Source organism: Bufo bufo, chromosome 9, assembly GCF_905171765.1.
Source record: "Bufo bufo chromosome 9, aBufBuf1.1, whole genome shotgun sequence".
In the NCBI taxonomy this organism is placed as follows: domain Eukaryota; kingdom Metazoa; phylum Chordata; class Amphibia; order Anura; family Bufonidae; genus Bufo; species Bufo bufo.
This window is the reverse complement of record NC_053397.1, coordinates 164,757,350-164,774,019: the sequence shown is the minus strand read 5'-3', so window position 1 is coordinate 164,774,019 and position 16,670 is coordinate 164,757,350. Positions and strand designations below refer to the sequence as shown.

General features: G+C 43.4%; 1 protein-coding gene across 2 annotated transcripts in view; it reads left to right on the top strand.

Annotated features, from left to right (window-relative positions):
- LOC120978732 (centromere protein P) overlaps window positions 1-12,695 on the top strand; it is a 348,964-nt gene extending 336,269 nt beyond the window's left edge. For both annotated transcript variants that reach the window (XM_040407045.1, XM_040407044.1), the window contains exons 7-9: window positions 173-252; window positions 2,570-2,661; window positions 12,100-12,695. In XM_040407045.1, the coding sequence (XP_040262979.1) occupies window positions 173-252; window positions 2,570-2,661; window positions 12,100-12,233 (306 nt within the window). In that variant the 3' untranslated portion in view covers window positions 12,234-12,695. The remainder of the gene's footprint in view (window positions 1-172; window positions 253-2,569; window positions 2,662-12,099) is intronic.
- The last annotated feature ends 3,975 nt before the right edge of the window (window positions 12,696-16,670 follow it).

The following is a 16,670-nucleotide window of genomic DNA, read 5'->3' as shown; positions in this document are numbered from 1 at the left end:
TACAGATTCCTGACCTCTATCGATCCATTAGGTCTGCACATCAAGATAAAAGCTCAGATTGAATGTCAGTTTAGTTTTTTAGCTGTGATACATGTTTTTTTGCCTAATGAAGGAGAATGATTCTCAATATACGGTATACGCTAACTAAACCCCATCCTGTGTTTCTGTACAGGACAAGTATCCACTCGCTGTTGGACTTCCTATGGGACCTTCTGCAGATTACATGGTTCTGATGAACCCAGCCCTCCCTGGGTAGGTACAATAAGTCTAGTCTCCTTTTCCTGTAAGTATTCTCACACTGGGAAGGATCTGTCTAGTTCTAGTAAGGATATAACATTGAAGATGTATCCTTACAGTAGACCGTTAGTGTGTGATGGCACCCCCAGCAATCATCATATCAAATAAGCACAGCAGTCCCTTCACTGCGGTATCCAGCACAGCACCATCCATGTCTGTGTAGTCATGTCTGGTGCTGCATCTCAGTCCCATTCAGTTTTATGGAGGGGTGTGCTGAAGCCTTGCTGATCAGTGAGGGTCCTGGTGACCAGATTCCCATCAATGACACATTGACAGCCTGTGCTAAGTATACACCATAAAATTCATAAATGGTAAATCACGGAGCACTCAATGCTCTAATACAGGGTGGCCCACGAAAAAGTAGCCCACCTAAAATGAACAAGCAAATGGATTTATATATATTTTTTTAATTACCAAGTTTACGAAAGATACAGAAGGTTGTCCCCGTTCATGTCTCTGCATCTTTGGGCACGTTGGATTGTGTTGGCTGATGATGACTTGTGATGCTGCGGATGGTGTTTGTGATGTTCTCCTTGAGTTCCTCCAGTGTTAGCGGACACTTTGTTTTAAATTTACCCACAAATCTCATGTGGACAGGTCTGGAGAACGTGGTGGACATAACCCCTTGCTCACAGTTCGTTCCTCTGTAAGCAGTTCATGAACCCGTGCCACTGAGTTCTGTGAGGTGTGGCATGTTGCCCCATCTTGTTGGAAAAAGCAGGACATTATTTCTTCTGCAGCATCACTGCTGAAGAGCTGCAAGCAGTATCGGCCGACACAATCCGATGTGCCTTAAGATTCATAGACGGTGACCACTTTCAGCATCTTTTGTGACTTGTGGGTAACAATCCGCTTGCTCGTTCATCTTGCCATACTATTGCTGGAGGCGGGCTACTTTTTTGAGGCCACTCTGTATAAAAGAAGTGATTGACTCTTGTTACCACTTTTCCCTGGGCCCCTGCTGGTCTTTACTTCCTGGTCACTGATGACATGGGACATGTAACTGCTCAATCACTGGATTTAGCGGGAGAACACTGTGGCCAGTGATTGGCTGAATAGTCACATGTCACGGTTAGCTGGCATCGAGAAGTACAGAGAGCAGTGTGTGGAAGTACACAGGATCCATTCACAATAGGTGATGTTCACAGAGCAGGCCTACAACACTCTCCCATGGAAGTCAATGAGTTGCCTGCAGACTACAAGTTCCTGTGGTCCATATGGATGCTGCAAGCCATATCTCTGAATGCTGGTAACAACAGTTCAAGCAAGATGGCTGCTAGATACTCATGTACAGAAAATAGAATGTAAAAAAATCTATAATCAGAAAATAAAACTTAGAACAAAGAATATGCATCAGTATTCATTTTAGTTAGCAAAAAAAAAATATAGGTGAAATAAAATACATTTTATCTATAGCCTGCAGCTTGCCTCCTGACCAGAAAATTCATACATACCTGCCCCGCGCTGCCCAGCTGTCTACATCTTCTGGTCTCCACACTGTTTACATCTGGCAGTGCATGGGCATGATCACATGCTCCACTGCAGCCAATAACTGGCTTCAGTGGTGACATGCTGCTTGTGTCCACATCACCACCGAAGCCCAAGTGTAAGGCCTAATTCTCACATTCTTGGTTGTAAAATCTATTTGTAGTCTTTTTTTGGTCCAAACAGCACAGGCTACTTTCACACTAGGATCTCAATAGCGGAAGAAAACGCTTCAGTTTTGTCCCCATTCATTGTCAACGGGGACAAAACTGAACTTTAGGGAACTGAGTGCACCAGAATGCATTCCGTTCCATTTCGTTGCGCTCCCATCTCGGACAGAATAATACTGCAAGCAGCGTTTTTCTGTCCGCGACTTGGTGCGGAGCAAGATGCATCCGTCCTGGCACACAATGTAAGTCAATTGGGACGGATCCGTTTTCTCGGACACAATAGAAAACGGATCCGTCCCCCATTGACTTTCACTGGTGTTCATGACTGATCCGTCCTGGCTATAGAAGAGATATAATACAACCGGATCCATTCATGACGGATGCAGGCGGTTGTATTATTGTAACGGAATCATTTTTGCAGATCCATGACAGATCCACAAAAAACGCTAATGTGAAAGTGGCCAAAGCTGTAATGTTAATTCTGCATTCTCCTTTATTCTTATGATGCTTGTGTTGCAGAAATCTAACCTATGGTAACTGGACTCTGCTGTGTTCAGCCTTCTCCTCACTTGTAGAAAAGGTGACCTGGAATTTCATTGCTTCTTTTTCTGGTACAGGTGTGAATTGCTACTTGTATGGAAAATAACTATAAATGAGGACGGATCTGTGACACCAGTCTTGGATTTATTACCAAAGATACCAGAACAAGGTAAAGGCATTCCTTTTTCGGCAACTTTTCTATGTGGTTCTGTAGATCAGAATGTAACATGGTAGACAATGAATAATGTGTAATTAAAGGGGTTCCCCAGTGCTTTAGGTCCAGCACCAAGCTCCCTTCTCCTGGTGGACTGGAAGTGTGACTTGACATGTACAGTACATGCACACCACTGACCAATAAATGGGATGTGCCATCTACATACACACTGCCGGTCAGCCAATGGTCGCCGCAGTCACGTGCTGTTCCTGCACACGACTAAGGAGGTAATTGATTGGCCGGGAGCGATGACACGTGTGTAGATGGCACGTCCTGCAGGGACCGGGGGCGCAGAAGAGAGCTCGATGCTGGACCTGGAGGGCCGTTGACACGTGTTTAACCCTTGCACCCTGCCTGGGCCTCTGGAAAGGCGTTTCTGGTTTCACGCCAAGATTCTCTTCAAATGGGACGTTCTGCCTCCAATGCTGAAGAATTGGATTTTGTAACCCTGTTCATATGCTCCCTAAAATAATCTACATGGATTATTGTCTGCAGTCCACAAGAGTAAGCAGCAGTCGCCCAGAACAGCCAGCGGATCCACAGCAGAAATCTGAAAGTCAGCCTTGGATTTTAACTATGGATCCTCCTGCAAATACATATGGGAATTGCCAAAACCGAGATGTGCGAACATACTCTAAATCGTGCGAGCGTTGGGGCTGATGATTAATGGAGTTTATATTTGTCGTTGCCAACGGGCACAAACTTCCTTCCACCACCATCCATCATTGGGATTACTAATATGACCACATAACACTACAGTGTGAACGCTGTGAATCATACTAGGTAGCTCCAATTATACAATATACATAGGCTTTCAAATGCAGCACCCAAGTTAATGTTACAAGTATTTCGAAGTCATCCTTGCTTTCGGGTCACATCTGCACTGACCAGTGACTCATTAAACGCACTGGGACTGTAGCTAATTAAAATAGATCAAAGTATTCTCTCCCTCCTCCTCACCCAAGTTTTGCCAAATCCATAGCGTCTTCAGGGAAACAGGATGCCCCCCTACCCCAGCAATAGTCACATTTCCCATAGAAGGCCTGAGGCAAAGGGTGGATGCGCACAAAGCATTGTCACGTACACAGACCCTGCATGCCAGCAGTCCAAGTACCTACAGGACTGTATTCACGCATTGACCACCACTGTGGTCCCTTTCAAGCATTGCATTGTAATTTATTGCAGATTTTCAGCGCAAAATCCATCCCAAATTTGCCAGGTTTGAAAGTGGACTAACGCTTCAGAGCCTCCATTCTTAGCATGCCATGAGCGATGCTCCTCGGGGGAAGGTAGACTCATCTCACACATTGTAGACCGGAATTTAATTGCTGACGCTGCAACCAATGTAAGCAAATGGGTATATACTAGATATCCTTTGTATTTTCAGATTTAAGCATACAAATTTCTGTCCTATAGAAAAGAAAAGGTCCAGCTTCGAATAAAAATATTACCTTTATTTTTCAGTGCAATTAAGAGCCAGTTACAGTCTAGTCTACGTGTTTCGGATGAAAGACAATAGCGATCCTTACTCATGACAATACCGATATGACAATATACGTATTGTCATGAGTAAGGATCGCTATTGTCTTTCATCCGAAACGTGTAGACTGGACTGTAACTGGTTCTTAATTGCACTGAAAAATAAAGGTACTATTTTTATACGAAGCTGGACCTTTCCTTTTCTATATTCAAGTAACGCTGTGGTTCTCGGCGTGGTCCGTGCTTGGTGTGGCGGGGTTGAGCACACCTATACTCTTTTACTGCAAATCTCTGTCATGGTTTGGGAATTTTAGGCTAGTTTTAGACGAGTGTGTTCATTCCTGGAAACACACTTCGTGTGTGAGCATTATTTCCTGGCCTAAATGCCCCTCTTCTGACATTATAATGATTTATAATTCTGTAGGTTCCTGCCCAACCTCCACTGTAATTAATTGTACTCGCATAAAGCAATCAGTGCAGTTCCTTACAGCAGAGTTCAGGCAGGAACCCACAACATTATAAATCATTATAATTCTGCAAGTCCGCGTCAGAAGAGCAGTGTTCAAGACAGAAAATAATGCTGAAACGAATGAACGCGCTTGTCTGAAACTAAGGCTGAAATCAAGGCTACTTTCACACTTGCGGCAAAGTGATCAGGCAAGCAGTTCCGTCACCGGAACTGCCTGCCGGATCCGGCAACCTGCATGCAAACGGACAGCATTTGTAGACTGATCCGGATGCGTATGACATCCAGAGAAACGGATCCGTTATATATTTTTTTCACATTTTTACCGATCTGCGCATGCGCAGACCGGAAGGACGGATCCGGCATTGCAGTATTTTTTTTACATTTCGATGTAAATTAAAGCCGGATCCGGCATTCCGGCAACTGATCCGTAATTTTGGACGGAGATAATACCGCAGTGACTGAACTGAAGACATCCTGATGCATCCTGAACGGATTACTCTCGATTCAGAATGCATGGGGATAAAACTGATCAGTTCTTTTCCGGTATTGAGCCCCTAGGACAGAACTCAGTGCCGGAAAAGAAAAACGCTAGTGTGAAAGTACCCTTACCTTGGCAGCAGCTGTCTGACACTGGTTGCTACAGTTAAGATCAGAGGTTGCAACAGAAGGAGCGATAGATGCCTGTGATGAGAACATAGTCCTACCACTTTACAAATCACCAGTCAGACCACACATGGAGTACTGTGTATAGTTCTGGGCTCCTGTGAACAAGGTAGACATAGCAGAGCTGGAGAGGGTCCAGAGGAGGGCAACTAAAGTAATAACTGGAAGGGGGCGGAGCCTGGCGCGGCATGTGAGAGGACGCTGAAACTCACTCTCCCGGACGAGTCTCCTGTAAATCCTCCGGCATCCAGCAAAACCGAGTGATACAAGCCGTCAGAAGAGCTATACCACTTACAGGAGGCTGGGCAGGCCGGGATCCAAATTCATGACACTCCAAAGTAAGACGGAAAGGGAAGGAGTATGGGCGTGCCATGCGGGCAAAGCGAGATGGCGCTGAAGCGGGGGTGAGAGCAGAGGAGGTGGCGGCGCACCAGGAGCAGTTCGCCAGAATAGCTGCCACAAGTGCCCCAATTGCCCCTAATGAGTTACAGAGGGAAGGCACAGAGCTTCTGGTGCATTCCCCTCCTACCTCCTGTATAAAAAGCCCAGAAAATCTAGAAAGTGAGGGGGCTGATGGAGAGGCCACAATAAACATGGCGGCCGCTGGTGGAGATGGCAGTGCAGGGCCTGGACAAGAAATGAATGAGCCTGCCATGTCAGATGTCTTTAAAGCTGTCACCAACTGCAGCAATGCACTTGTTTCCTTCATCACTCAAATGGGGAGCTTGCAAGAAAATAAGTTCTTCATCAGACATGATCTAAGAAAGGTCTCTGAGAGAATTAAAGAAGTGGAAGATCGGGTCAGCTGCTTGGAAGATAAAGTACCTCCTTTAAGGAAAGATGTAGGGAAAGTTGCCCATGATGTTTCCTATCTGCTAAGCAGATGATTTGGAAAACAGGCTTCGCAGGAACAATCTGCGTCTTGTGGGCATGCCGGAGAAAGCGTTGGGAGCAAATGCTGTGGTCTTTTTTGAGCAGTGGCCGATTGTGAAGTTTGGGAAAGACTCTCTGTCTTATATGTTTGCTATTGAAAGAGCTCACAGGGTGCCCTTCCGATCCCCACTACGAGGGGCCCCTCTAAGACCAATCCTGATTAAGTTGCTGCATTTCAAAGATAGAGACACAATTCTGCGTAAAGCAAGGGATCACGTGGATATGTTAATAGATGGCAGGAAAGTGTTCATCTTCCCAGATTTCTCAGCAGAGGTGCAAAGGAAAAGAGCAAAATTTGTGGAAGTGAAACATCGCCTGAGGGAGCGCCAGCTACCATATTCAATATTATATCCGTCTAAGCTGAGGGTCATGGCGGAAGGAGTGGTTCACGTCTTTGATACACCTAATGCTGTGGTGCAATGGCTGGAGTCCACAAACCTGTCGGCGGACTTTGCGTCACCTTCTGGATGATCCCCTGGCGTCAGGAGAATGAGTGGGACTATCTCGACTGTCGGGAATACCGCTACCTCTGACGCTAAGTATCTTAGGGGGAGAATGTGGTTAGAATATCCGGGACTTTGACGTTGCAGTACGATTATTAAGAGTTTTTATAGAGAGGAAATTGCAGTAAAATGCACTGTGTTATGGTCTATGGTATTGCACTATTTTATATAGCATAGGATGCCTGTATGTTATCTATGGAAGACGAATCCGGGAGGAGAGTGGAATTGTACTACTCATCCCTGAGTCATATTTAATCGGGTGTCGTAATGGTACTATACGTATTCATATGCACTCTGGTGCTGGTCTTTTGCTCGCAACTGAGCTGTACTGGAGTATGTTGCAGAAAATATTGGGCAAAGTATTTTTGTTAGCCCTATGTTATGAAAATATTATTGCTCAATCTGATTGTATTTTAGTTTCGGAAGAGGGTACATTTCGGTATCGGCATGCTAACCTGAATGGAGGAATATTACAGAGGTAGGATTAGGGGGACACTTGTCAGACATTTACGTAAACCAAACATTTGTCATGGCGTCACTGATAAAAGTGCTTAGTTGGAATGCGCGGGGAATGGCGGAGGTCGCCAAACGGCATAGTATTTTTCAGTACTTGAGACACCAACCGGCCATCTGTTGTTTACGGGAAACAAATATGACAAAATCAAAAGCGCAACTACTTCAGAAATCTTGGGTTGGCTATTCTGTACCCTCGGTCTTCTCCGCATATTCCAAGGGAGTTAGTGTACTGGTTAATAAAAATATTTAGTTTGAATGTCTGAGAGAACTTGTGGATTCAGAGGAAAAATCTGTATGCATTTATTGTGAGATAAATGGAATTAGAATGGTGTTGGTGGCGATTTATATTCCTCCGCCATATACCTCAGTACCTCTGAGGATGGTGTTGGAATTCATGGCAGAATATCCCGATATTCCGAGTTTGATTGTTGGAAACTTTAATAGAGTAATAAATTAAGAAATGGACAGTTGTAAGGTGACATCAGGAGATGTGATTTGCACAGAAACCCCATTCGGTAGATTGATAAGGGAAGTGGGACTGACAGATATATGGAGGAAAGCCCATCCAGGGGAGAAACTATATTCCTGTTGCTCGTCCACTTATACGTCTGTCTCTAGAATGGATTTGGGACTGGCAAACTCACTTATGTACCCACTAGTATCCAGGTCCGACTACTTACAGTACCTAGAACACTGTCGGATCACTCACCACTGTTTGTTGAGTTGGACTTGTTGGGGGGGCGCCGCGCCGGGCCGGGCCGGGCCCCAGAGTATGGCAACTTAACGCCTTTTGGCTGACACTCATGGGGGAAATAGTGGATGTGAAAGCTGCGATACAGGAATACTTTAAGATTAATATAGACTCTGCTTCAGTACATGCAATATGGGAGGCCATGAAAGCCTATTTGAGAGGGATATTAATTAAATCCATCAGTAGAATTAAATCTAGTTCCAGGGAAATGGATGTCCGGATGCATGCAGATAGCGGAAGAAGCTTTTACTAAGGTTCCATCTAATGAAAAAGGTGTTAGGTTGCGTGTTGCGCAGGAATCACTGCGATGCTATCTCCTTCAGGCAGCAGAGAGGAAAAAACTTTTTTATAAGCAGAAGTTTTTTTGAAGAAGGGGAAAGAGTGGGACACATGCTTTTTATGATATCAAAAGCTCAGCAGGGAACTACATGTATTATGGGGTTAATGGATTCGAAAGGACAGCTTAGACAGGATACTAGTAGCATTGTGGAAATCCTGGGCAGATTTTACTCGTCTTTCTACTCCTCAAAGACATCATGCTCAGAATCAGATCACGTGAGGACTGCATGCTTTTGGACGCCCCCTTACAATTGGAGGAATTAGAGGAGGCTGTGAAATCAATGGCTAATGATAAGGCTCCGGGGTTGGATGGTCTCCCTGTTGAAATATACAAGAAACCTTCGGATACACTACTCCCTGAACTGTTGAAAGTGTTTAATCACTCATTGGAGATAGGTTATTTACCTCCCTCTATGCAGGAAGCATTGATAGTAATTCTCCCCAAACCGGGAAAGGACCCAAAACTGCCAGAATCTTACAGGCCCATTTCACTGTTGACCACAGACATCAAGATCCTAGCAAAGGCCTTGGCTATGCACCTATCCAAAGTTATATTATCTGTTATTAATCCAGACCAGACGGGGTTTATGCCCCAAAAATCCACTTCCATCAATATTTGCAGAGTCTTTACCAGTTTACAGATACCAGTGGATAATATGGGAGATAGGGCCATCTTCTCATTGGATGCAGCCAAGGCCTTTGATAGTGTGGAGTGGCAGTTTCTCTGGTGGGATTTGGGCAAAGATTTATATCTTGGGTGAAAGTACTGTACTCCAGCCCAAAGGTGAGAATTAGAGCAAATGGGGGCATGTCCATGAGATTTAAATTGCAACAGGGCACTCGGCAGGGATGTCCTCTGTCGCAGATGCTGTTTGCTCTGACGATAGAGCCTTTGGCTGCTACAGTGCACAAGTCTCCTGTTATACAGGGGTTTCGTTATGGTACAGTACACAACAAGGTGGCAATGTTTCTGGGTAACACATCTACATCCTTAGTTGCTGTAATGTCTCTTATTGAAAGGTTTGGGCAGCTAACTCAATATTTAGGGACTTGATATGGCGGAAAGGACAACCTAGAATACAACTCGAGACCCTGCAGTATTCTAAAACAGAAGGATGCCTAGCAGTTCCCAATCCATGGATATACTATCTGGCGGCCCAAAGTCAGCACTTTAAGGGATGGATAGAGTTGGGGCCATGGATATAACTAGTCAGATTCTCAGGTATCACCTAAAAGGACGGGATTTAATGATGTTATTGGAGGGGTAGATATGAGATCAGAGAGATTCAACATTCCCACAGTGTGTACAATATATTGAGTTTGGCAAAATATCAAACACCTAAGAGGGGTTACTGGGATTACAGAATATGCCCCAATATGGCACAACCCAGTTCTGACTGAATTCAGTTCCCTGACAGGGTTTGATGACTGGAAGGAAAGAGGAGTGACAAGAATGAGACATCTCCTAGAGGTCGGAGTGTTTACAGCCTTTGCTAGTTTTCATTAAGTCTATGGTATTCCTAGAGGTCGTTTCTACCAATACCTGCAAATGCGGCACGCTTATAACACTATGATCAAGAATGGTACTATGATTTCACAGAGGGATAGAGCGTTTCATTTAAAAGTTTCAGGAGAGGAGAGGGTTGATACCTTGGTATATCAGTTGTTGCTTGACAAACACCTAGAGTCACATCCACTGACCGGGATGCATAAATGGGAACAGGATGTAGGTGCAATTTCGAAGGATCAATTGTCTGACATATTAGAAGCAGTATGCAGTTTGTGCGATTAAATAATATCACGGGGTAAAGAGGCAGCCGATACCGGAATTGGGGGGGGGGGGGGAGTTAATGTTCAAAAGGGCATTATACATGTCATAATATGTTTGTAGATGTACATTGAATTGTTGAGACTTTCTCCTTGATGTAACCTTAATGTAAGATGCCTATATTCTTTGTGATATACACTGGAAACTAATAAAAAATTATCTGATTTAAAAAAAAAAGTTATAAGTGGAATGGGTGGACTACAATACCCAGAAATATCAGAATTAGGGTTATTCACTTTAGAAAAAAAAAACTGAGGGGAGATCTAATAACTATGTATAAATATATCAGGGGTCAGTACAGAGATCTATCCCATCATCTATTTATCCCCAGGACTGTGACTATATTACAGTAAATATATATTCGTAACAATGGTGCATCATCTACGGCTGGAGGTAAGAGCAGTGAGACTATGGAACTCTCTGCCTGAGGAGGAGGTGATGGGGAGTTCACTAAAAGCGTTCAGGAGGGGCCTGGATGTATTTATTGAGAGCACCAGTATTACAGGGAATAGATGCTAGATTACTGGAAAGTGTTGTTGATCCAGGGAATTAATATCATTGCCAGATTTTGAGTCAGGGAGGATTTTATTACCTAAGAATAAAGTCTTACAATATATATATATATATATATATATATATAGTGTTTATTTTTAATCTGATTATTTTTTTAATAATTTTTCTTTCAAACAGCTACACAAATAACATTATGATGTACAGAAACCCAATTTGGGTATATAGTCAGTGAATTATAGCAAACAAAGACATGGTAAATAAATATATTTTTCCCCACACCATACCCAGTGTCCCCCATCCCAAACAGCACTGCACCTAGACCTGTGATGGCTAACCTCCGGCACTCCAGATGTGGTAAAACTACAACTCCCAAGATGCACACTTGCTTGGCTGTTCTCAGAACGCCACAGAAATGAATGGAGCATGCTGGGAGTTGTAGTTTCACCACAGCTGGAGTGCCGGAGGTTAGCCATCACAGACCTAGACTATAGATCTCACCCCTCACCACAAGCACTCATAAATCCATTAAGGCAACACCATTATAACCTGTCTTTTCTAAGTACTGCCAACTGAATGTGCAGCAATTGCCTGAAAGGCAATCCTGGCGTCGTCATCCACGGACCCAAATTTCTTGTCTGTTCCTCATTTGTGATATACTCCCTTCTCTAGCCCGATTACCTAATTCATAAACTTTTCTTTAGTTGGTACTCTGGATCTAATCCAGTATTTGGCTATTAATTTCCTAGCCTGGTATAACAATCTGCATATGCCAATGTTGGAGCCATCTGTGGTATCACTCATCAGCAGACCCAGTATCGTAAAGATTTCTTGTACATCTTCTAGATGAGGGTTCAGCATCCTCTGGCATGTCAGATGTTTTAAAACTATAATTCCCTGCATGCACACTTGCTCGGCTGCTGGGAGTTGTAGTTTAAGAGCTGGAGTGCCAGAAGTTGCTGCTCTAGATCAGGCATCCTCAAACTGCGGCTTTACAACCAGCTGTTGTAAAACTACAACTCCCACAATACCCTGCTGTAGGCTGTTTGGACATGCTGGGAGTTGTAGTTTTGCAACAGCTGGAGGGCCGCAGTTTGAGGATGCCTGCTCTAGATCAACATTGCAGGATAATAGGCTGAACTGGATGGACTTGTGGCCTAATACAATAGTTGAATAAAGATACATTTGTGGCTAAATTCAGATGTGACGGATGTAATATTTACAAAACAGCATTGTAAACTTTTGGTGGTAAATCAGGGCCACTTCAGAGAGAGGGGAGGACATCATGTGATGTGTGCCCCTTGACTGTAAATGAGCCCGTATGTGGGAGGCTTTGTAGAGACCACATAGGTTCGCACTGAATCTGCACCTCGATAACTGCGTTGTACAATTTGTTTTACAGCAACGGCTCTTGATAAAACAGGAGTAGTGGAAGATGCAGCTGTAAACTTCAAAACCCTGCTTCAAGCCTTTGGTCTTCAAGCAACCATCGAGAACATCATTCAGTCATTCTGCATGAAGAAAGCCAGCAACTAGAAGAAAGTTCTCCCAACATTTTATTGAATATAAACCTTGTAGCTGCATCTGCTTTATAAACCATATACACAAGTCATGCTCTATGTACAGTAAATATGGCACATTGTACATCATTTATCAAGACATGGAAAATAAATACAATCTTTAAATACTAAAAGGAGAAAATACAGAAAAGCAACATCCAAATAAATTCTACATGGTTCAGATGCCAGAGTCAGCAGAACGTGCACTCTCCAACACATTTCTGGTAACAGTAATCAGTCACATTAGGTTTGGTGTTACTTGTGGATCAAGTTACAAAAGGCAGTGAGGTACATGAAAGGGTTCTGGAGCTACAGGGACACAGTCCATTGGTGATGGAATTCCTCTGGTGCCCTCTCTCATAAAGCAAATGAGTATAGATTGGAGATTTACTTACCAATGGACCAGAAACCGAAAGGATAAACTACTTTTAAAACTGCTTTGACCATTTATTAATACCGTATCTAAAAATTACGCTATATAACCCAGAGTCTGCAAATTAGCTCTCTTTCCAAAGAAAGAAAAGCTGTACCCCTGGTGCCACCATTCAGAAGGTAGCTATCCTATAATTCAAACTGTGACTTTTAAACATGCCTCGAGACATTATTTAGGCTAGGTCTACACGACATTTGTCGCGCGACAATATTTATAATGATTGTCTATGGCAGGGCTGTCCAACCTGTGGCTCTCCAGCTGTTGTAAAACTACAACTCCCACCATGCCCTGCTGTAGGCTGATAGCTGTAGGCAGACTGGGCATGCTGGGAGTTGTAGTTTTGCAACAGCTGGAGAGCCGCAGGTTGGCCAGCCCTGGTCTATGGTGTCGCAATGCAACTAAGACGCGACAGTCGCAGAAAAATCCATCTCGAATGGATTTTTTGCGACTGTCACAATGCAACACCATAGACTATCATTATAAAAATTGTCGCTCGAAAATGTCATCATGTAGACCTAGCCTTAGGATTGTAGCCAAGCCAGTATTTCACCTGCAGACAGCTATTTCATAGTGATAGAGAAAACTAGCATATCTGGATGAGAGGCCTTTTTCTGGGTATCTGGGGGTAGTATTTCCACTTGTGGACTGCACCTAATAGGCATAAAAAGTCTTATAGATCATTCAATGCTCCTCTGTGGGGAAAAAATCTATGCAAATTAGCTTCCCTTCAAAAAAAAAAAAAAAAAAAAACTGCACCTGTAGTGAACCACGTCAATGTTCAAACTTTTAAACATAACTTAGGCCCCTTTCACACGAGCAAGTATTCCACGTGATGCGAACACATTGCGCCCGCACGGAATCTGGACCCATTCATTTTTTCATGGATGGTTGCTAAGAGATGTTGTTTGTAAACAATCAGTTTTTTATCACGCACGTGCAAAACACATTAAATCGCATTGCACCCGCGTGAAAAAAGACTAACGCGATCGCAAACAAAACTGAATGAACTTGTTTGCGAAATCGTGCAGTTTTCACTGAACGCATCCGGACCTAATCAGGACACGCTCGTCTGCAAGGGGCCTTAGACCAGGGGTGGCCAACCTGTGGCTCTGTGCTTTCTGGCGCCACAGCTAGAGCCGCACTTGAAAAAGCAGTCAGGCCAGCTCACTCTCCACCCCATGCTCAGATCTCTTTTCCTGATCGGGCACTGTTGCTACTTTGCAGCTCCAGCTCACTCTCCACTACGTCCTGATGCACACAGTGTGAGAACGTAGTACGTGGAGACACGCACTATGACCTGACGTTGTGCTCATCAGGTCACAGTGGAGAGCATGTCAAACCTGCAGAGTAGCAGGTGCCTGATCAGGAGCCTAGTTCCTGATCAGGAGAGGGAAGATATTTTATTTTTAAATTATAGAACTGAGCATGGGGGTCTGATCATAGCATTGGGGAGGTCCTGATCTGGGCAATGGGGGTTGGGATCTGAGCATGGGGGGGGGATCTTGTTTGAGCATGGGTTGGTCAGATCGGAGCATGGAAGGTCAGATCTGAGAAGGGGTGAGTTCTGAGCATGGGGGGGGGAGATCTGAGCACTGGGAGTCTGATTTGTGTTGTCAGAGGTTTGGGGATCTGATTTAGGAGTCTTTCTCTGCTAATGAAAGATAAGAAAAAAAAAAAAAAAATTATCAGACCTCAGATCAGATGAAAAAATTTTTTTTTAAAACCTAGGTGCAGGTTGTAGGGCGAAAAATACGGTGACTCGTGTGTAAATGTATAGCTTGTGGCTCCTGGTAGTCATACTTTTTTTGGGCTCTTTGTGTCTTTAGAGTTATAGCCAAGCCAGGAGCAGAGACAACTGGCAGGCCTCTCATCCAGCTGCACCAGTTCTCTCTGCACGGATGAGAGGTAATCACAACTAAATGGCTGTCTGCAGATGAGGTACAGGCTTCGCTATAATCCTAAATTATGTCTGAATGCCTGTTTAAAAAGATCAAACATTGACTTCTAGGATAACTACCTTCTTCACAGTTTTCATTTTTGGAAAGCATATAAAACTCCTTATGTCTATTAGAACCCTCTCCAAGGGAAATAGAGGCACTCTCTGTAGCTGTTCTCTGCTCTGACCATTTAAAGTGTGCATGTCTCTTTGGAGGACCCCCAGCACATCCATGAGAAATAAAACATTACTGCTGGCATCCCCCACCGAATACAGCTGATTGCCCAAAGTGGACTACATCCATAGACCGTGTATGCATATTTTTTTTTAATTGAGGCTATTTTGCTTTCTTTAAGATGCAGTGAAAATAATTTGTATATAAAAAGGGTGGATATAGATATTATGGATAAAGGATGATGTCATTTTAGATTCTGCTGAAGGCACATCAAGTCTCAGACACATACCCCTGTACAACCCACTAATACAATCAAACATAACAATAGTTCCTTAAAGAGGACCTGTCAGCCTTACTGAATACTTTAATCCCACAGGAATTACTAATTCTCGTGCATATCATCTTATAAAACTCTTCACTGTATTGTTCCTAAATTAAAAACTGGGGGTTACCATTTCCCTTGTCAGAGGAGTGTGTCCCTGCCCGTCCGCCTACGTGGGGACACACCTAGTTGTCGATTTATTCATAAATATTTAGGAGAAATAACAGAACAATTACACAATACAGAGTCATAAGAATAGATGTTCCAGAATCATTTCATGAGGAATACAAGTAGTTACTGAAACAGACAGTCAGGAGAGGTGACGGCTCCTCCTTAAATTAAGATATTCTACTCTGAGGATCTGTTAAATGTCCTACCCAGAAACTTCACCTTTTTCAATACATAAAGAAACTACATACATTTCTTTTTCTAGAAAACACAATCTTAGAGATTCATATAGAGCACTTGTCTCTTGCATTTCAACAGCAAAACCAGGTGGCCTTAGAGCATTTTCTGTAACAAAAAAAATAAAAGGAAACAAAAACCCTTCACTTACTAGGTTGGCCCACCTCACACACTGGTGCATACTGCTAGGATATGAATGTCAGATAGTTGTAGGTCCCATATCTCTCTCTAGAATGGACCCCAAAGCAAACAGGGATGCACACCCTTCATTCTCTTCTTGGGGTTCTGGAAGTAGCTGAGTGCACTTGATCTGCTCTTTTCAGAACTCCCGTAGAAGTGAATAGAGAGCACATTACCCGTGGGTGGTGCGTTCTCTCTTTCACTTTGGGGGTCCTGTTCTAGACATAGGTGTGGGACCCGTACCCTAGCAATATGCTGCCAGTGTGGGAGATGGGCCAAACCCTTTAAGTATAAAATGTAACCCGCAAAAATACTATTTAAATATGTTCAGTACAGCAATTCTCTGAAAATAGGTTTCATGTCACCATGTAATATATCTATAATTATACATGTATTAAAGGAACAGTAACTCAAACATGAGTAGTCAATTTGCTTCCCTAACACAAGAAGTCAGCACTATGGGTGGGGAACGCATGTTATCCAATAGATGCCTTTCTGAATCCTATAACTATTCTCTAGTGACATCGCCAATACTAGGCTACAGAGAATATTTCATTAATTCTATTCCAGAGAAAATTAATAAGCACCTTTACCTCACACAGCCATGCACTACATAGCCAAAAGTTTGTGGACAACACTTCTAATTAGTGGTTTTGTGAAATTTGCTTTAGAATTTGGGCCCTTTAACGCCAACATACTGGCGCAGATCACTTAATAAACCCCCCTCACCCAATGTGTGGGTCAGGGATTACGGTACATTGTTCTCATAGTGAGGTCTGTGATAAAACTGCAGTGATGGGGATGTCTGTCGTCCAGTCAAGTACTTAGAGGGGTGATTCATGTAATAAAAAAATCATACGTAGCCAGTACATAAGAACCTCTAACAAAGCTACAACCAGCCCTGTATCTCACAATATTAACTGTGGGACAACCCCTTTAAATGTCACACACCTTTTGGGATGT